Here is a 19,778-nt window from a genome sequence, read left to right on the forward strand (position 1 = left end):
AGGACCTGAGGAGCAGGCAGCAGCAGCAGGGCCAGGCTGGCCTCATGGGGTACTCAGGGTGAAAGTGTCTTCGCCCCCTCTCCTTGCCCTTTGTCCCCCTTCTCCTGTCTTCCTCCTCCCACCCTCTGCTTCTCCTCCACCTCTTTTAGGGCTGAATCCAGGGGTTGGTTGCCTGTTGGACAGGGGATTCAAGTGGTGTCCTCGCTAGCAGGACAGGGTCAGGCTGCCCCCAGTTTTGACTGGGGATCCCTGCCCCCACCCTCTGTCTTAGAGTCGACCAGCAGAATGTCACTGGGCCAACACTGGGCCTCCATTATCCAGGGGCTGGGGTCTGCTGAGACCCATGCCAAATAGCCACAGGGTTCTCCACATCCCCAACTCCTCTGTGCTAGAAAAGTGTCTCCAGAAAGGGGCAAAACATCCCCCCAGCTACTGTCTCTGGAGAGACCCCATCCCTCAAGCCCCTGGGAAGATGGGACAGGTAAGGATAGAGTCTGCCACCTGCCACACAGTTGCTGCCCACCACCTCAGGTCATGCTTGCCAGAGTAGCCCCTCAGGGATGAGGCCTTGCTCCGTGCTCAGAGGTCAGTGGGTGGAGGAAACAGAAGTGACAGCTGGTCACCTGCTCTGGGGAACTCATCCCAAGCTGAGGCCAAGACAGCCATCTGCCCTCAAGGGTCCTCTGCAGGTGTCCTGAGACAGGTGGTGTCCAGTTCTGTCTGAGAAAGGTTTCTTCTACCCCCACTGCAGGTCCCAAGTCAGACTGCATGAAGGGAGGGGTCCGTTCCAGCAGGAAGAGGGTGGATGCTTAGTGGGCAGCCAGCTGTGGCCGGAAGCACTTCTGGGAATTAGAGGTGGCCTTTAAGTCCTTATCTCAGACTGAACACAGAACTTGGGGGAGGGGATTGCGGTTTCCGGAAGAGCAGGAGAGCTGCTCCTGGGGGTTGGGGGGCGGGTTTCCCAGGGACTACCATGAGATCTGGAGTTGGTCTGGGCTGCCCAGATTCTCACCATTGTGTCTCCCACTACAATGCCACTTGGCAGTGCCCCTGGCAACCAGGATCTGCAAGAGAGGGCAAGCTGCTGCTCAGGAAGTGGTGGCTCTGACGGGTGGCCTCAGAGGCAGCATCTTCCTGCAGCAGCATCCGGGGCTGCTTGGGAACTTGGAAACTTCCCCATCACCCCAATTGCCCTTCAGCCCAGTTCTTGCCTTGGGGCCGTACCTAGCTGGCAAGCAAGGAGACTTATGGGTGGGGGCTGGGCAGTCCCAGGGCACAGAAGTGCCAGGCTGCCTGTGGAATTCCCCACCAGCTTTGGTCACTGGCCGCCCCATGGTGACATCCTGAGGAGTTTCCAGCACCGTCAGCAGGCCTCAGTGCTTTCTGGGGAAGCCCCTATGGTATCCTGTGGGGAACAAGCAACTCAAGCCCCTTCCGGCTGGCAGTGTAGGCCTAACTCCTCAGCCCCACAGTGAAGAGGGTCCCTGGCAACCCCAGAGCACTTGCCAAATGGGCATCCACTGTCTGGCACATGTCCAGGTGTCCGGTGGCCCTTGAGCTCCTCATGTTCTGAGTCCCAGTGTCCTCCACTCCCATTGGACTGAATGAGCCTCCTCCACTCTCCCAAATCTGGGCGGGGGTGGGGGCTGTGACTGCCACTCCTAGGACAGTGGAGCCCCCCACTACACCTGCCTACTGCAGGCTGGGCCACCACAGCCCGTGGAATCAAGAGTTAATGGGGGTTGAGGGCAGGTGAGACCAAAAGGCATTCATGGGGTGGGGGGGGGGTCCTAGGGCACCCTAGGGGACCGTGCTAGGCATGTGGAGGCTCAAGGGCACTGCTGAGACTGGTCTCCACTGGCCTGTGCTTCCACAACAGCTGTACCCAGATCTTACTACCGGATCTCTCCAGGAGTACCTGAGCTGGAAGAGACCTAGAGCTGAGCCCCAGAGAGGTGGACAGGAAGGAGTGGGCTTAGAGGCTACCTCACACCAGGGGGGTGGTAGGATCCTGGGGTAGACACAGGACAGGCCCTGGTTGATGGCAGAGTAAAGTAAGGTGACAGCCAGGGCACAGCCAGAAACCAGCCTCTATGGGTATGGAGAGGGGCAATGTGCACAGCTACCCAGCACAGGCAGACAGGTTGGGGGGGCGTTGCTAAGCTGAGAGACCAGGTAGCCAGCACAGACCCCACCAACAGGAAGCCTCTGGAGCCCCCTAGAACCTTTGTGTCATGGGCAGGGGACCTGGGCTTGGATGTACAAGGTCCCTTGCTCTCTGCTCTTTCCCCTGCCCCTCATACATGTCCACTTGGTCACTGCACAAGTGTTTATTGAGAACAAGGCTGTGGCCAGGTCTGGCCATAGACACTGTAGCCCAGAGGGCCACCCTATAGAGGGAGGAGGCAGCTGTGGCACTGTCCCTGCCACAGAGCTCCACCATGGCCACCCCTCTTCTATGTAGCTGATGTCTCAGCCCCATCGTCCACCCATTTCCACCATCCCAGGGAGCAGCACCAGGCTCCAGAGGGTCCAGATCAGGTGAAGCTGCTCCTGGGGATGACCAGGTCTCACACCCACTGTTCCCCTCGCCGGCCCTTCTCTTCCAGCTGCTCCCCCCGCTCCTCCTCAGGGAACTGGCAGCTGGAGGTGTCCTCAGTAGGTGGTGGTGGCACCTCCAGGAGAGGCTGGGTCTCTGCAGGGGGCTTTGGTCAGCAGGAGTGGGAGCGTCAGCTTCCCTCCCACTTCCCTAGGACATAACTGACCTTGGGGCCACATGGGCTGCTGCCTCAGTTTCCAGATGTGCAAGCCCAGCTGGACAGTAGTCAGGACAAGGATGCAGGAGGCCACAGCAAGGAGGATGGTGGTCAGCTGGCTGTGGAGCTCCATAGGCAGTGGCCCTGGGAGGCACACTGCGTTGTGAGTCTTGTTTCCAGGGAACATAGTGAGAAACCCAAACTGGCCACAGCTGGGACACAAAGATAGAAGGTGTCATCCTTGCCCCTTGGAGCAGCCCCACTGGGAGGGACAGGAGAGGCTCCCTCATATAGGACTGGGCTGCCTGGCTGTGCCCACTTGGGACTCACTCTGCCCAAGGTTTGCAGCGGCCCTGACGGTCCTGAGAGAAGGTCCCTGCAGCACAGCTGACACACGTGAAGCCATATTTGAGCTTCCCTGAAAGCAGACAGACAGACAGGCCTCTGGGTTGATGGGATGAGTACAGAGGGGTCTGACCCCACAAGTCATCATCCAGCAGAGGTCTCTGATGCCTGCAGAACTGGCATCTGGGACAGTCAGCATCCATGAATGGCCTTCCAGGGCTGGCTTATCCACCTATTCCTGTGTCAATGGACAGCGGAAATGGCAGGTCCTAGACTGCAGAGTGGGGGGTCTGAGAGCAGCAAGCCCTGCCCTCCCCCATTTTCACAGCAGGGAAAACCCAGATTAAGAGGCTGAAGGCTCCCACACAGCTGAACAACCACAGGCACCTGAGGGATGCTGAGGGTGCTCGTGCCCTGTCTGGAGGACACCTGGCTCCCGGCCACTGGTCAAACCCCTGGTCTGCCCTCACCTTCAGGCTGCACCTCCGTGCCTGGTGGGCAAGGGTGGTATTTGCAGGTCCCACACTCAGGGTCAGCGCAATGATACTCCGGCTGGATACACTCACAATCCCTTGTAGTGTGGGCCTTGCCTGGGTGAGGACAGATCAGGTGTTCAGCAGCTGTGTGAGCCCCGTCCTCTCCAGGACCTCTTCTGGCCTTGGTCCAGCTCCTCTGCACACCTGGCCTGGCCATCCCTTCTCTGAGCTGCTCCCAGAGTACATACAATGTCACACGTACCTGCTGGACAGAGCCATCACCGGAGGCTTCCTGGTGACCCACAAGCCCTTTGACTCCTGCACCAGCCCCCTCCCAGGCCCAGGGACACCTCAGAGGTTCTGCACAGCTAGTGCCACTCTCCCCACAGTCAAGTGGCAGACAGGGCAGTTTCCTGTGATCTTCCTCCCCAGACGACCTTCATCCGAGGCTGCAGGTCAGAGACAGTGAGCAGGGCAGAAGAGGGTGCTGGGGCCCCAAGCTGAGCAGGGAGTGGCTCTCTCTTGTTGAGGCCCTGCCCTGCTCCCTCCGGGCCTTCAGGCCACTGGCCTCCCTCTGGGATCTCACTTTGCCCACCAGCCATCCACCCTCCTGGACTGCCATAAGCCCATCCATCCCTGACTCCATGCACCAGCCTCACCCAGAGCATGCAGGCTGCAGCACCTTGAGTTGATCCCTGTCCCGTTCAGGAAGCGGCCTGGGCCACAGGGGCCCTCGGTAAGACAGCAACCAAGGCTGAGCACGCTGAGCAGCACGAGCCCATACAGGGCTGCCCGCAGCCCCATGGCACTTAGGCCCAGTGCCCCTGGAGGTTTAGTGTCTGACCGCTTGGCTCCGCCCAGACCCGCCTCCTAGCCACCTCCGGCCCTCTGTACACACACATACACACCCACCAATGTGGCTTCCTGGGGGCAACCCACAGGTGTTCCTTGGGGCTTTTAAGGACTTCTGCATCAAGGGAGGGAGTGGTGGGATAAATCCATTCACCCCTCAGTCTCCAGACTCTAGCCCTTCTCTTCACCCACTCCTGAGAAGCCTGGGAAGCTCTTTGGCAAATGAAACCCTTCCAGCCCTCAGTGATGCAAAGGCAAAAGCCGCCCTTACACTCACCCTCCAGGCCTCAGCATCCAGCATCCAGTGGCCATCTCTGCCGTGCCCAGCCCCTCCTCCCATCCCACCTTCCCCCTCTCTGGGTGCCCACTGGAATTGTCCTGCTGGCTTGGGGCGCCCTGGACCCCTTCTGGGAGCTCATTAGGAGGGCTGGACTGACCCTGGATGGCTGCTCCCCTTAGGGGAGGGGACTTGAGATTTTTAGAGAAAGAGGTGGGGCAGAGAAAGCCAAGGGGTGAAAAGAGGTGTCTGAGCAACCAGGGCCAGGGCCAAGCTGTCCGGCTTCTCTGTGCCAGTCCTGTGCCTGGGGCTGTAGCTGACAGGATGCCCCTCACCCTGCATGACATCAGGCCGCGACTCTAAAGGACCCTCACAGTACAGTGGAGACCACTCAGCACCCAGGTGTTTCTGACTTGTGACAGGTCCTGACACAGGACATGCGTTGAAGACCTGGTCCCGCCTGTGCCCTGTGGTTTTGCTGGCCTGGTTGATGCTTCCTACATAGGTCTGCCAGGCACCCATCCTGACAGGTGCTCTGACTCCCAGACGTTTGAGGCCCCCCAAGGCCAAAGGCAGCTCTAGGGCCCTGGGACTTCAGAGTGGGGGTCACAGCACCTTCCTTGTCCCTGAAAGCTGCTTGCACTTACTGTAGTTCATATGTCTAATCTGCTGGTGGTGGACATCTGGGTCCCTACCTCAAGACTGCTATGGACACTTGCTCATGCCACAGGACTCAAGGGACAAAGTTTGGTTCAAGCAGACAAACATAGTGTTGTATGACTACAATCCTAGCACTTAAGAGGCTGAAGCAGGATCACCATGAGTTTGAGGCCAGCCTGGGCTATACAGTAAGTTCAAGACCAGCCTAAACTACACAGTGAGACCCTGACTCAAAACACAAGACAAAAAACACAAGAGTTGGGCCTCAAGCGGAAGTCTTCTGTTTTCCAAAGTGCTTGATTCTTGGAATGCTCCCACCCTCAAGGACATGGGGACAGTGGCCATCACTACCAGAGACTCGGGGGGGGGGGGCGTCTTGGGCTGCCCCTTAACAGGTATAGAGGGGTAGGGCTGGGGACTAAAGAGAAAGAAGCGTGCTGGGTTCTCTCCAACAGTTGCAGAGGCCAGGAGGGGCCCCTGGTAAGTAGAGTACTCAGGTCCCTCCTTGTTCTGGTCAGCTCCCCGAGAGGCCCAGGCTTTAGGGTCTCCTGCAGCGGAGGTTCTGGACTCTGAAGTGGTGCCAGGTTTGGGCCCCCAGCATTTTTTCATTGGTGTTGTCAGGGTCCTCGCACCCTGTCCTCACTCTGAGTGGACTCCACCCCGACCTGATCTGAGACCCTGCCCCAGCCAAGGAGGGTGAGGTCAACTGCAGACTCAAGGTTGCCAGCATGTTTACTGGGGCGCCATCCAGGCAGGTAGTATGCACAACATACGTAGAAGTACCCAGAGCCAGCCCAGCACCTAGAACGGCGCAGAGGGCGCAGGCCAGCAGCCTGCACCTGGGACACCCCACCCACAAAGCCCTTCGCGCTGCTCAGATCTTGGCCAGGGTAGAATGTGCATCAGCCTGCTCTTCTTGGATGGGCTTCCGGAAGCTTTTTCCCCCTGGTGAGGAGGACAGAGTGAGAAGTTGTGGGGGTTGGTTACCCTCTAGGAGACAGGACAGGCCCATGGCTGCTGCTCACCACGGGGTTTGGGGGTACCAGGAGGCATCCAGGTCCTTCGGTATAGCAACAAAGCCAGCAGTACGGCCATCGGGACCAGCAGGCTCAGACCCAGGCCCAGGCCCAGGATGGCAGCCAGCATCGGGCCTGCAAGGAGGGGTCAGCTGAGTAGTCCAGGAGGCCAGCAGGCAGCTTGTAGCCTTCTGTCCTCTCCCTCCTCCCCTCCTGGGCAGGCCCTCACCCCTGGGAGCCTCCGAGGGTGGCATGAAGGGTCCCTGAGAGGTCCTGGCCCAGGCTGTGGTGGGCCTGGATGTGGTGGCCTGGGCCATGGTAGGCCGGCTCATGGTGGGGCTGGCCTTGGTGGGCCTAGCAATGGGACCCTGGGTCTTCCAGAGCAGTGTGGCCAAGGGACTTCTGTCCTCACAGATGGCGTCTGAACTGCTGGTGCCTTGCTTCAGGATCTGTTTCTTAGCTGAGGCACAGCTGGGGGCAGGGAGAGGTGATCAGGCTGAGATAGTAATAGAGTCCATACTGGTCACCACAGGGAGCCTCAGACTCTGGCCAGAGGCAGCCAAGGACCCCTGTCCAGGCCTCAGCCTCCCTTTTATGGCTCACCACATCACCCCAGCCCATGCTGCTCAGCTGGGCCTCAGTATCCCCAAACCACCAGGGACTTCTGCCCATCTACTGGGGAGGCTAAAGAAGATAAGTGGCCTGCAGTGGGTGACAGAGCCTGGCACACTCCCAGGGTAAGGGCTGAGGTCTCACACTCACACTGCTGGCCCTGCTGGGTGCCATACACACACACACACACACACACACACACACACACACACAGAGTACCACAGGGACTTCTGCAAGGTCAGTGTTGGAGAACAGACCCCAGGAACCCCTGACCACCAGCTCTCTGGTCCCAGACCGGGCCCACCGCATGACCAGGCCCCATACCCAGCTCCTGACCTCTCCCAGGTCCCTGGGTCCTCCCTCTCTCCATTTATACTCACTCGGTCCAGGGCTTGCAGGCCTGATTGCTGCCCAAGGAGAAATAGCCAGGAGGGCAGGGCTTGCAGTCTGCAGCAGACACCAAACTCTCAGCTGCCTGATGGTGCCAGGGGCCTGGACACTGCAGCTACTGAGGTGGGGCTCACAGGGCTGGGTGCTCACCCCATGGGGAGTGGAAGACAGAGAGAGTGACCCCTCCCTGCCCACACTTGGGCATTGGGCCTAGCTAGTGAGCCAACAAGGGCCCAGTCCTGGCCCAGCCTGCTGGGACCAGTGGCATTGTGTGAAGTGGGGACGTGGCCCATTTATATGAAAAACCAGGGTCCATGGACACTTACAGCCCTGCAAACACAGGCTGCCCCACCAGGGCCACCCTGACGCTCACCAACTCCATGCTTGAAGCCATCCAAAGGCTGAGTGCCAGGCCTGCAGTGGCAGACAGTATCCTGCGTCGCTGTGCAGTTCTGCTTGATTTCACTTCCACTTCCTGGGGGATTAGGTGGGGCTTGGACATGGCCCAGGAACTAGTTTGCCTCCCACCAAAGGTGCAGCCTCACCCAGGACCCCCTGCCACCCCTGAGGGAGGCCCTGGCTCCCCACCCTTCTCTTGAAATACCCTTTCCTGTCCTCTGCCTCTCCTGATCACATGACCCCAGGGATAGCCCTAGCTTCTACCAGTCAGCTGCCCATAGCAGCTGACTCAGGACCCCCAAGAGCCCTACTCTGCCCCATCCAGCTCAAGACAGACCATGTGGTGAACACACAGCCCACCAGGCCTCCACATGGCCCAGGAAGAGTATTGCTTGGGAGAGCCCTCATTGCCCCGGGGACCCAAGAGAGGGCAGCCTGAGGAAGTCTGGTTTTATTTCTGTAGGCTCCTGGAAGGTAGATGCCCATTGTGCCCATGCCCTTGCTAGATGAAGGGGCAGGATGCAGGGTGGGGTGGGGGCTCACTCCGGTTGCAGTGCGTGCATGGCTTGCAGGCCTCGTAGTTGACACCCTCATTGTAGAAACCAGGCTCACATGGGAGGCACACACTGTCCACAGTGCCTTTGCAGCGGCTCACCATCCTGTTACCTATTACAGCCGAGTCAGGCATACTTGGCCCAGGCTGGGCCTGCAGAGGCCCGGCTGCTGGCCCCACCTCTGGCCCCGCCCCTCCTGGCAGGCCCAAGTCCACTCACCCCAGGACGCTGAACCTGTTTCACCACCATGTCCCCAGCCTGAGGCCAGGCTACTCACCTGGCTGGCAGTCATGACAGCACATGTAGCCGTTATAATAAGTGTCCCCGACACAGGTGTGCCCAGCCTTGGCGCCAAGCATCAGCCCCAGAAGCAAAAGGGCACAGGCCCCCACGCACATCCTCAGCCACGTTCACAGGAGTCTGGGTTTTTCCTTGGAGGATGTGGCTATAAGGGCTCTGGGGGAAGGGCGGGGAGGGGCGGGAGGCCAGTGCATGAGCATGCTCAGGCTGTGCTGGTGTGCGAACGTGTGAGTCTGCTCCCTCCCCCACACGCACCACACTGGGACATGTATACGTGTGTCCCCTCACTCCTAGAAACTCTGGTCCCCGGCCATCCAGGGAACAGGACCATGCTGAGACAACTGCTAAAACAGTTCAGTTTAGGAAACTCCTGCAGGACAGAAAGATGGGCACCCCTGGGCATTCCTGTCGACAACTTAGCAAGGATGGGGTGCACAGGAATCTGGAGATAAGTACTCATGCACACACATTGCACTTTCTTATATGCAGACCCCTAATACTACACTGCCCTGAAGGATCCCCAAGCTGGAGGAGGCTGCAGGGTCCTCTATGTCCCTCTGTGTCTATTAAATTGTGCCCTTCATCTATCCCTAAGTTAATGCTGCCAGTTGGCGGGGGACCCCAGGCCTCCTCCCAGGACATGCAGCAGGGAGAGGTTGGAAATACCCCACCCCCAGGGTACAGGTGAGAGCAGAGGTCCTGGCCCACCTAGGGGAAATTCCCAAATGAACCATGCTGACGGAGGGCAGAGGGCCCACTCTATAGGTATCCTCTCCAAGCCCCGGATGGAGAGGCAGTGCACTCCAGTCCCACCCCATGGGCTCTCAAAGAAGGGGCATCTGGTTTTCATTCCCCAACTCCCACACGAGAGAAGCCTTCTTTCGAAGAGTCCTTCTGTGGCTTGGGGAGTCCTTCTGCGCCTTCCTTCCCTGGCTGCCACTCTGGTCCCTGCAGCCTGTGACACTGCATACTGAGTGGCCAACATCTGCCCACAGCTGACCTGTGGTACATCCCAATCCACCCTCGAAGTGTCTGTATGGGGCACTGGCGCTCCTGCAAGACCCTACAGTGTCTACCCAGGGTCTCCAGATCACAGGGAAGACAGAGCAGTGGGAAGCAGGGAAGGGCCCCATCCTTCCCTTCAGCATAGTTGGGGCACAGAAAGCTCACACAGCCCCACAAACTGCTGCCCTTCAGGCACCAACCAGAACAGTGGTAAATAGCCTCTGAAGGACCAGACAAGCTGCACACTGGGCTTGCACCCCTGGATCCACATTTCCCTGGGGTAAGATTCTGGATGCCAGGACACCCAAGGATTGTGAACCTCTTGGTACAAGGCCACAACCAAACAGAGGGGCAGGTGGCAACGGCTGTGGGGCAGCCTACACCCAAGGTGTAAGCACTGCCTTCTTGCCACCGTGCCCAGCCTGGCCTTGAAGTCATTTGTCTGGAAACCAGCCCAGGTGCCAGCACAGCTCCAGAGCCAGCAGCTCCCTTCGTGCTGCATGGCAAGACCCATGGGCAGAACAGGACAACACTGAAGCTAAGGACAGAACTGGAAGGGTACGGGGCCACCACCCATCAGGTGATGGGTGCCTGACGTACAGTGGCAGTGTCCTGTATGGGTGCACAATTCTGGGCCAGCCCTCCACTAGACAGTGGCCCAGCCTGTGCAAACCCCAAATCCAACTCTGCCAGAGCTGGCAGGAGCTCCCCACCCTGTGTAGCCCCCTTCTATCTCCCACAGGCCTCAGGTGGGCAGCCACAACCATCACACCCCAGCCTCACTTCTGTCTCCAGGAGAATCAAAACATTCAGCAAAAGCCAGAAACCCCTCTGTCACCAAATCGCCCACCTCAAAGGCTTCAAGTGGAAGCCACCTGGCCGCAAATTTTTTTTTTTCACCAAAAGAATACAGCAGTGAGAAAAAGGCAACTGTATTTTAAAGTAAACTAATTGATTCCCGTGACAAATCTGAGACTGCAAGCTGAGGAAGACCCCACCCCACACACCCTGGCCCCAGCCCAGGAAGGAGGAGGAGTCTTCCGCACTGCCTGGCTACTCATTTCCAGCAAAGTACGTCTGCTTTCATCTTAATCTTTCAGTTTTCAAGGAAATGGCAGGAGCTGTGTGATTTCCCACGGTGGTGGCCCGAGAGTTCCGCACCCCGACGTGGTCAGCGCCTTTAGCAGGGCTCAGCAGTTCTCAGAAGCAGAAGCAGCAGTCAAGGCACGGGAGGACAGACAATGCCAGATGACAGAGCAGGAGGTGGCCCATGGGGACAGGTACCGCAGAGGAACAGAGCCTGCTAAGCACAACTTTAATAACCCCAGGCCACAGCATGGCCCAGCTGAACCCAAGTCCTAGTCAGGGGCAGCAGCGAAAGGGAGGTACTGGGATGGCCCTGGACAAGAGGACAGGCGCTGGTCCCCGCTGCACTGGCCTGTGGCTCCCTGGGGGTGAGGGACTACAGGCCACAGAACTCAGAACTCCTCATGCACGTTGCGGGCATAGTCCATCAACTTGCTGCCTGTAAAGAACTCGCTGTACTTGAGGATCTCTTCGGGCTCCAGGTGGTGGTTTTGATTCTCGTCAGCAATGGCAATCATCTGCTTGGCTTCGTTGAGGGCATTGTATTCATTCATGGGGTCCATGTAGTTCTGCAGTGCAGCCAGGCACAATCAACAGCCCCTTCCAAGCACGCTATAACCACACAGCCCCAATGGGATCCAGCCCCGGCTTCCCTGTCATTGCGGGACAGAGTCGCAAAATACTACCGCCAACATCACAACAGGGTGAAAGACAGCACTTTCTGCTTCTAGGGAGAGGTGACCTGGCTCTGCACAGTGACTACCCACAGAAGCAGGTCCTGGTTTAAAATGCTACCCTTGGCCCGACTGTGGACATGTTCTGGAATGTTCCAGAAGGATAAGCAGGCTGCCTGCCTGAGCCTCCAAGAAGCTCTGAGCAGAGAGTGACTCAGCCAGTGGGCAGGGAAGGCTTAGCTGTCTGCTGAGACCCTAGTGCTGCTGAGACCTTCAACCCCTGCTGTATCTAACCTGGCTAGAGCCAGAGCATACTGCTATAGACCCAAATGACTCACCCAACAGCAGCAAAAACAAGCCCAAGCAGCACCCACACAGGAGCTCAGTGGAAACAGTTAGGAGGAAGGGGTGGGGGTTCCAACCCACATGGCAGAAGGTGGCCCTGCTCCAAGGTCCTCAGAGCTGCAGCCAGCCTCATGGTCACTCAAGAATTGGGGCTGATATGGTAAGCGTGAGTTACTGGGTTCAATTCCCAACCACTCCCCCGAAAAAGAGAAGAACTGGGGCTGACCAGAACTCCAACACGAGCCTGGGTGCAGCTCAGGGGCAGATGGCTTCCATGGTACATGTGGGCCTTGAGTTCCATCCCCAGCACCAAAAAACAAAAAGGAAAAACACCTCCTATGGGCAGTGCTGTTTTCCAGCCCAGTGGCCAGGCATCAGGGCAAGGGCTGGCTGGGCTCAGCACAAACACCAGCCCTCACACCCCAGGTCCCCTGGGGCCACACAGCAGAGAGGCTGTCAAGCAAGCATCCAAGCCCCTGGCAGCCCCTCCACAGCCGCCCAGGGCCAGTTCCCTGTCCTCAGCACAGGCATCCAGCTGAAGGCACCAGGCTGGGCCATCCTCGGAACACAAGCAGGCCCTGTTACAGCTGTGTCTAGATGTCCCATGTCTAGATGTCCCAAAGCCTCATGTGGCCCTCGGTAGGGCTTTTCGGAGGTGGTTGGACCCGAGTGTGTGATGCTGGGACTAAGAGTGTGTGATCACTAAGTCAATCCACTGACTGGTCTTGAGGACACATACCATGGGTGTGAACGGCACCTGCGCCTCGAGGGATGCAGCCTGGACAGAACAGCTACTGCTTCCTCATGGCTACTTCACCATGTTGTTGCCTCCTTGCCTCCTGCCCACCATGAACTGCTTCTCTTCTGGGATGCCTCTCTCCCATGCTACCCTGCCTTGGAACCAGCCAACTATGAACTGAAGCCTCTATACATGGTAACCTACAATAAACCTGACCTCCTTCACCTGTGGGCGCTGGGTATTTTGTCTCAGCAACAGGCCCTCACTCACCTCCAGCTCCTCCATGGTCACAATTCCATCATGGTTGGAGTCAATCAGCTCTTCAAACTCTTTCTTCCTGTCTCTGACCCAGCTGTCATCCATGTCCTGGCCCTGCTGGTTCTCAACTGTGCCCACCGGCAGGGAGATAAACTCGGGTAGAGAAAGCTGCTTGTCGCCGTCCTGGTCTATGGACACGGGAGTGGGAAGAGGGGGCGAGAGGACACACAACTTGCAAGGGCTTCACAGGAGACATCTGTGGGGCAGCTACCACATCTGACTTGTTAGATTCTGGCCTAATGCCCACAGCTATCTCTTAAGGGCTTGCCTGGAGATCGGGACAGCCTGGCCCACCCTCTCTAGCCTGGAACCTGTGGGTGACAGCCTGGCAAGGGCACTGCCTTACCCAAGTCTCGGACGATCTCTTTGACCATGAACTTGAGCATGCCCCGACTGTGCTCAGGGTGAAGGAAAGACAGGAACTCGTCCTCGGTCAGCAGCAGGTCCGCAGGGGGACTGTCCGCCTGATACCAGCGGTCTTTGAGGTTTTCAAGGACTTCCTGTGCTGAGAGAGGCATGCCTGTGGGCACCCCAGCATGCAGGCTCCAGCACCCAAATGTAGGAGGTTCCATAGTGCTGAGCCCACATGTGGGAAAGCCTACCAAAGAGCTGGCCTCAGAAGGGCACACATAGCCCCTTGACACAGCTCTGACCCTCGATACCACTGCTCTCTCAGACATGACTCAGAACTCCAAGACACAGCCCAGACCCCTGGGTGTGGTCAAGAATCCCCCAGCATGCCCCAGAACCCTGACATAGCCCAGGACCCTTTAGAGAGCTAAGAACCCTTCCAATGCAGCTCAGAACCCCGCCTCTCTGGGTACACCCCTGGCTGCTTGTTCTTGGCAGAAATGGAAACTGGGCAAGGCTGAGTCACCCTTGGCAATGTCTGTAGGAACAAAGGTGTCTGTTTTGTTCCTCTACCTCTTCCACGTGCAGTGCTTCACGGAGGACAAAGCAGAAAAAACCCCATTTCTAGAAATGACTGACACTGCACACAGAGCTCCCCTGGGCGGAAACAACATCTCCACCAACCTGGGACCCACAGTGACCAGTGACCAAGTCCTGGCATCCAGGCCTCTGAGAAGCAGCTAGCTTAGCTCCAGACCCGTCACCCTCTGGTCACAACAGACACCAAATGACCACCGTGTGTCAGCACTGACCAGCAGCCTAGCCTGTGACAACCTAAAGGAAGTGAGTACTCAGCGTGGTGGCCCATATCTGTCGGCTCTGCAACTCAAGAGGCTGACACAGGTGGACAGTTGAAGCTCAGGAGTTCAAGGCTAACCTAGGTATGTGGCAAGACCTCACCTGAAGAAAACAAGACTAATACAGAAAACACCAAGGAAAATAGTGACCACAGGACGTCTTGGTGCTCCTGAGAAAGGGTTCTGGTTCCGTTCTGCTCAAGTAAGCTGCACACCAAAGACCAAAGACACAGAGCACAGTGCCAAACACACTCACCCTGTGTGGCCAGGCCCATGGGACAACAATGTGAGGACAGACCACAAATGACTAAGCAGATGAGAGCACCACAGGTCCTGCCCCTGCCCCAAGCTGCACCAGACAGAGCTGGGGAAGGATTGCAGGTTCCACTGGTGTGGGAGGTGGAAGCAGCAACAACTGACAGCTGAGGTCTTAACTGGGAGGGCCTCCTCCCACCAGTCTGACGTGCCAGTCTGACGTGAGGGTTTCCTGAGTGAGGTGGGGTCCCTCAGAGGGCCCCAAGGCTCTGCCTGCCCCTGCCACTATCACTGCTCTTTCCGTGTCTCTGCTAGGCCTCCTCTCCCTTTACCCCATCTCAGGGCTCTGCTCAGGCTGCACTCTCTCCATTGAATCTCCCCATGGTGGCACTGAGTCCCTGCTCCCTCCAAAGCAAAGCCTCAGGCCTTGAGCCTCCAGGCAGGGCAAAGCCCTGTCCTTTCCATACATCCTTGGAGTCCTCCTTAGGGCCTAACCAAGTAATGACACACTCAGTCAGTCATAAAGGAGCTCTACCAGGTGAGTGAGACACCAAGAGGTGCAAGATGGACACTGCTCTGCCAAACCCAGGCAGCGCTCAGGCCAGAGTGTCATCAGTGCTGGCTGCCTATCTTTCAACAGTTGACATCACCCCCGCTGGGTCACACAGCCCCACAATGGTATGACCCACACATCCTCGCACCACCCGACAGGCTCAACCCGCCTAGCTGGAGTCCCTCCACCACTCTGGTGACGTGTCTGCCCGCACGGCGACCCTGGAACTCACTCTCTTCATCCACCTTCAGCTCCTCGTGGTTCCTGATCGCATCAGCAACCTCTTTCTCATTGTGGCCTTTGCTTGCCAAAAACTTCACTTTATATTCGTCCCAGGACACATGGCCTAAAAGGGCAGATGGTAACTGTCAGCACATTTAAAATTCCTGAGCCATGGGCAGCCATAAGATACAGGTGACCTTCCCTGAGTGTCCTGCCAGGGCAGGGGTCTCAGGGTGGAGAGACCATAGCCCAACTCCCAGTCCTTCCCAGTGCCCAGCACCCACTTTCCAACCTGCAGAGCTACCAGGGGCCTCCATCCCTCAGGGCCAACAGAGATGCAGGCTGGCTGCACGTGGTGGGAACAGCACCAGGAAGGAGCTCTAAACTAGCAACAAGCTATGCAGTTTTTAGTTAAAACAACTGGGTCCTCACATCCTATACATGTTACCCTGCATGAAGAACTGACACTGGTGGAGATGGGCACCCCAGCCTATGCTTAGGGCCGCCGCTCCCCAGTTTCCTGCACTCGCTGTCCTCCAGCCCAGTTTCCTGTCCAGTAGGCCTCTCCCACTAAGGCCAGGCACACTGCTGCCACTGTAAAGCCCCCTGTGCCACTCGGTGGCACAGGCCCTGTACCATCGCCATCAGGGTCCACAGCCCGGAAGTGTATCTTGTTCTCCTTCACAGCCTCCTGGAAGTGTTCAGCTGTCTTCTCCATGATCCAGCGCTGCATCTCCTTAGCACTGATCCTCCTATCTGTGTTCACATCCACTCTAGATGGGCAGATGGCAGCAGAGGTCAGACAAGGCCCCCAGGACCCATGACAGAAAGATGGGTATGCCGGCCCCTGGGCCAACACAGGTAGCTGCAACCCAGCCACAAATAGTGATACTCTTCACCTGGCAGGGACACACAAATCCAAGAGGCCTGGGGAACTTGCTGGGGGACTTGGAGGACAGCAGGGGCTTCAGGTACAGTGAGGAGATGGGTAGTTCAGTCTGCAGCTACCCCTCAAAGCACAACAGGCAGAATCATCACCGAACCTCCCCCTCCAACCATGGATTCCAAACATGTTCTCAACATCCTGTATCACTTGATCACTCCTTATACACAGTTTCAGGGTTCAGGGCAAAGGCCCTGCAGAGCCCTAACACTGTGTCTAAGAAGGGAGGAGACCCAGGAGTCAGACAACAGAAATCCACAACACACAGACCAGGCAGTCAGAAGAGCCCCAGGAGCTACCATGCCTGCAGAGCCTGTCTACAGGCAGTCCCTGGCCACTGGTTCTGCAAGCTGCTGTGACCTCTCTCGTGACAGACCACAAGTGGCCATGGCAGACACTGGGCTACAAGGCACTGGGCACTGCCCAGCTCTGGTTCTCCAGGCCCCTGCTCACCCAGGGTGTCGTCAAGACTCCAGTGCCAGCTCGACCTTCTGCTCAGGCTGCACCCAGTCAGAGCATATCCGTGCTCCCTCACGGGAAGAAACATAACCCAAGCACAGCACCTACTTGGAGAAGATGACCATCAGCTTCCTCCGGCTCCTACGTGGCTCTGCATCCTCATCAAAGCCACCCACGTCTTTCCCCAGGAAGACCTCCTGGTGGAAATCCTTGTTGAGGTGTCCATCCATCTCCAGCTTCACCCCATTCAGGTGATCTGGGGGCAGGAGCTCCTTTTCCTCCCTGTTGGCTGCTCTCTCTCGAGTGGATGAGTGATTGGCCGGCCGTGCAGATACCTCCATCAAAAGGATGAAGCCCAGAAGCCAGAAGCAGTGCACAGCCAGGCCACAGAGAGGGGCCTGCCTGGAAGCCATCGCCATGAGGCAAGGCTGTAGAGTGGTGCACAAGGTGTAGGCCAGGAGTGGAGCCAGGAGCAGCAGAGTTCTGAGGGAGATCACAGATCAAATCCAAGCCTTGGCACTGCCAAGGGCTCTGAGGGCCAGCACAGCCACGGGCTGACTGCTTGGAAAGCTGAAGATAAATTCAGATCCCAGCAAGCAGTTAGGTGCCTAGAATAAAAGCGAAGACTCATCACTTAGTACAAACACTTCAGGAAATGTGCTTATTTTATAACCTGAGACAAAAGGCTTTACTTATAGGATAAGACCACACACTTCTTTCCTCTAGTACAGGGATGGAACCCAGGGCCTTCACACTGAATTACACCTCCAACTCCCTTTTTAAGTTTTTTGCTTTGACACAGGGTCTCATTAAATCGTTAAGTTTCCTGACTAGGCTTAAGGTTTCAATCCTCCTGCCTCAGTCTCTCAGGGTGCTGGGGTTACAAGTGTGCACCATCATGGCTGGCTCATTTTTCTGTAACACTGGGTGCCAGGAGAATCAAAACTTTGAACATAACATGAGCAACTCAGCAATTTAGTAGACCTTATCACAAAAAACGGGATGAGGCTGGGAATTTAGCTCAGTGCAAAGGCCAGCAGTTCAATGTACAGGAAACACAAAACAAATAAATAAAACACTGGGTTTCCAGCTCTGTCTCCTCAGAGCTGACACCACCTCTAGGGACTGACAGGGCTCCAGACAGTGCAGCCTACACTGCAGTCACTGTGCGACTCTTCCTCCCTTGTCACGGAACTTACCATAAGACTAGTTACTCACTCTCCAGGGCCCAACCTGAGCACTGTGAGGGCTGTGACCTTGGGTGTCACCTAGCCTTACCAATTCTAGTTTCACACTAAGAATCTGGATACTTCCTGGCCTCTACCCCAAGACCTTGAAAGGATTGGGCACTGTCCCACATATACATGTACCCACACATGTCCTTACTCATATTTCCAGAGACATACCAGGAACCTCAAGTACTTAGCAAGTCTGTCCTGGCACAGAGGGACTCCTGCTTTGTCCGTAGTCTGTCCAAGTGGCAAGCACACCTACCAGTCCTCCCCCAGGAATAGGTGGTGCCCAGCGTGTGTGCAGCTGTTTCCTGTCCTACAACTTGCAGATCTGGCCAGGAAAGGATCCTATCTCACTCAGCTTCTGTACCCTTGTATCACTGCACACAAAAGACACTCAACAAATGCTGCCTCTGGGTGTGTCAAACAGGACAAAGATGATGTCTGGGACTCCCTTATGATGGCCCGGGGAAGAACTGTAGCCTTCCAGGAGCCAGAAGAGCCTGAGGTCCTCCAAGGAAGGGAACTCCAAAGTATGTACTGTTGAATGTTTACAGAGCTGCTGAGGGCTGTCTCTTCTTGCCACAGACGTGACTCTACTCCTCTGTCCCAGCTCTCCTGGCCAGGGAAGCAATGAGGAAGAACCAAGACAACCTCCTTCTGGTGTTAACTCACTAACCACAGCCATAAAATACATGCTAGATGCAACAGACTGTACTTTGTTCCCCCCCAGCCCTCGCACACCCGCTCCCCTAGTTCTGAGGATTGTACCCAAGGAGCACTGTGCTACATCTCAAGACATTTTTTAAAATTCTGAGACAGTGTTTTCACTAAGTTCCCCAGCCTGGACTCAAACGTCCAATTCTCCTGCCTCAGCATTCTAGCTGGATTTATAAGCATGCTTCACTTTATCTGCCTTGCACTTTATTCCTTGTAAGAGCCTCAGTCCTGCTTATCTTGATGAATGACACGGCATAGCTCATTACAACCTGTTATATGTAAAGTGTAACCCTAAATAATAAATGTCAGGCATGAGGAGTGAAACCCCACCCATCCTCTCACAGCAGTCATCTACCTTATGGTTACAGTAACAGCAAGACTCAAATAGCGGATAGCTGCTCAGGGACAGTGTCCTATCCCACAAGATAGGATTTCAAGGAGCAGGTGTGGCCAGTTTCTAACAAGGAGTCAATGAACCCTCAACAAACAAGCTGGAAACACCTTCAGTGGGGCCACATCGTTATCTCTCCACTGTATCTGCAGTCAATTGCATTCTAAAAATATTAATATTTACCTAGACTCTAATATATACCTAGAGCACATTTAGTTACTTTATTAAAGTCTGTCACAACCGTTCTGTTTTATTATTCACTATTTTTGCTGATCTCTTCCTCGCCCTAATTTATAAGCTAAGCTTTGCCACTGTTATGTACGGGGAAAACACAGCCCAAGTGGGGCTCCCGACAACCTAAGGCTCCGGGCCCCCTAGGGATAGGGGGGCTTCTGTATTTCACCATCCGTGAGCTCACTTCTGGAGAAAACGACTGTTTCAGAGCTCTGACGGTTTAGAGACAGCACTAAATTAAGCGCCGGCCAGACCCACCGCGGAGGCCAAGGCAGTCCACGATTACCAGTGATCATGGCGCACATTTTACCGACGGTGAAACCCAAGCAAAGACGCTGAGCCCCGGCCACTTCCTGGTTGGGACTCAGCCCCCACCCCTCCAGCCTCAGTTCCTGCGGCACCATGGGTTCTGGCAGGAAGACACCGGGTGAGGAAGGAGGCCAGATCCGGGGACCCGGCCCGACCCAGGTAGGCAGTCATCTCGGCCTCCAGGTCCGCCCCTGGAGTGGGTCTGCGAGGCCCCGGACTGTAGTGCATAGTGGTCGCAGACATCCTCACTCACCGGCCTTCCGCAGCGCCGGGTCCAGAGAGCGCAGCGGAGCGTCCGCTACGCCAGCAGCCGTTCAGCTCAGGCTGCTGCCATCTTTCTTTCGGGAAGAGGCAGGCAAACCAGCCGGGGGTGGGGCGAACGGGGGCGGTCTCCTTAACGGACACCGGCGCCGCCATACTTTCTGTGGGCGGAAGCGCCCGCGCGGCC

General features: G+C 56.7%; 3 protein-coding genes across 8 annotated transcripts; all 3 read right to left on the reverse strand.

The window, feature by feature from the left end:
• Positions 1 to 2,315: 2,315 nt before the first annotated feature.
• Tnfrsf18 (TNF receptor superfamily member 18) lies at positions 2,316 to 5,928 on the reverse strand. Its single transcript, XM_063235272.1, has 5 exons — positions 4,237 to 5,928; positions 3,572 to 3,691; positions 3,087 to 3,174; positions 2,766 to 2,968; positions 2,316 to 2,695 (listed from the first exon to the last, which is right to left on the reverse strand). Exons 1-5 carry the CDS (start codon positions 4,379 to 4,381, stop codon positions 2,571 to 2,573), a joined length of 681 nt encoding a protein of 226 aa, XP_063091342.1. The 5' UTR covers positions 4,382 to 5,928; the 3' UTR covers positions 2,316 to 2,570.
• A 152-nt stretch (positions 5,929 to 6,080) lies between these two features.
• Tnfrsf4 (TNF receptor superfamily member 4) lies at positions 6,081 to 10,375 on the reverse strand. Of its 4 annotated transcripts, none has more exons than XR_010042837.1 (7): positions 8,615 to 10,375; positions 8,327 to 8,449; positions 7,758 to 7,859; positions 7,375 to 7,441; positions 6,612 to 6,853; positions 6,392 to 6,534; positions 6,081 to 6,301 (listed from the first exon to the last, which is right to left on the reverse strand). XR_010042837.1 is itself a non-coding variant. In XM_063235269.1 (7 exons), the coding sequence occupies exons 1-7, from the start codon at positions 8,733 to 8,735 to the stop codon at positions 6,168 to 6,170; spliced, it is 915 nt and encodes a 304-aa protein (XP_063091339.1). In that variant the 5' UTR covers positions 8,736 to 10,375; the 3' UTR covers positions 6,081 to 6,167. The 4 variants fall into 4 exon arrangements, 2 of the variants coding, with proteins under 2 accessions (XP_063091339.1, XP_063091340.1); XR_010042836.1 differs by having other exon boundaries at positions 6,081 to 6,311; XM_063235269.1 differs by having other exon boundaries at positions 6,392 to 6,517.
• Positions 10,376 to 10,558: 183 nt separating this feature from the next.
• On the reverse strand, positions 10,559 to 19,772 carry Sdf4 (stromal cell derived factor 4). 3 transcript variants are annotated; one of them, XM_003461524.5, is made up of 7 exons: positions 19,584 to 19,764; positions 16,553 to 17,052; positions 15,679 to 15,815; positions 15,053 to 15,166; positions 13,151 to 13,309; positions 12,757 to 12,932; positions 10,559 to 11,297 (listed from the first exon to the last, which is right to left on the reverse strand). In XM_003461524.5, the coding sequence occupies exons 2-7, from the start codon at positions 16,861 to 16,863 to the stop codon at positions 11,121 to 11,123; spliced, it is 1,074 nt and encodes a 357-aa protein (XP_003461572.1). In that variant the 5' UTR covers positions 16,864 to 17,052; positions 19,584 to 19,764; the 3' UTR covers positions 10,559 to 11,120. The 3 variants fall into 3 exon arrangements, with proteins under 3 accessions (XP_003461572.1, XP_063091335.1, XP_063091334.1); XM_063235265.1 differs by having other exon boundaries at positions 11,199 to 11,381; positions 19,584 to 19,771; XM_063235264.1 differs by lacking the exon at positions 10,559 to 11,297 and adding an exon at positions 11,432 to 12,036 and having other exon boundaries at positions 19,584 to 19,772.
• Positions 19,773 to 19,778: the final 6 nt, after the last annotated feature.

Source organism: Cavia porcellus, unplaced genomic scaffold, assembly GCF_034190915.1.
Source record: "Cavia porcellus strain 051 isolate PalLab524CR breed Dunkin Hartley unplaced genomic scaffold, mCavPor4.1 scaffold_25, whole genome shotgun sequence".
Lineage (NCBI taxonomy): Eukaryota > Metazoa > Chordata > Mammalia > Rodentia > Caviidae > Cavia > Cavia porcellus.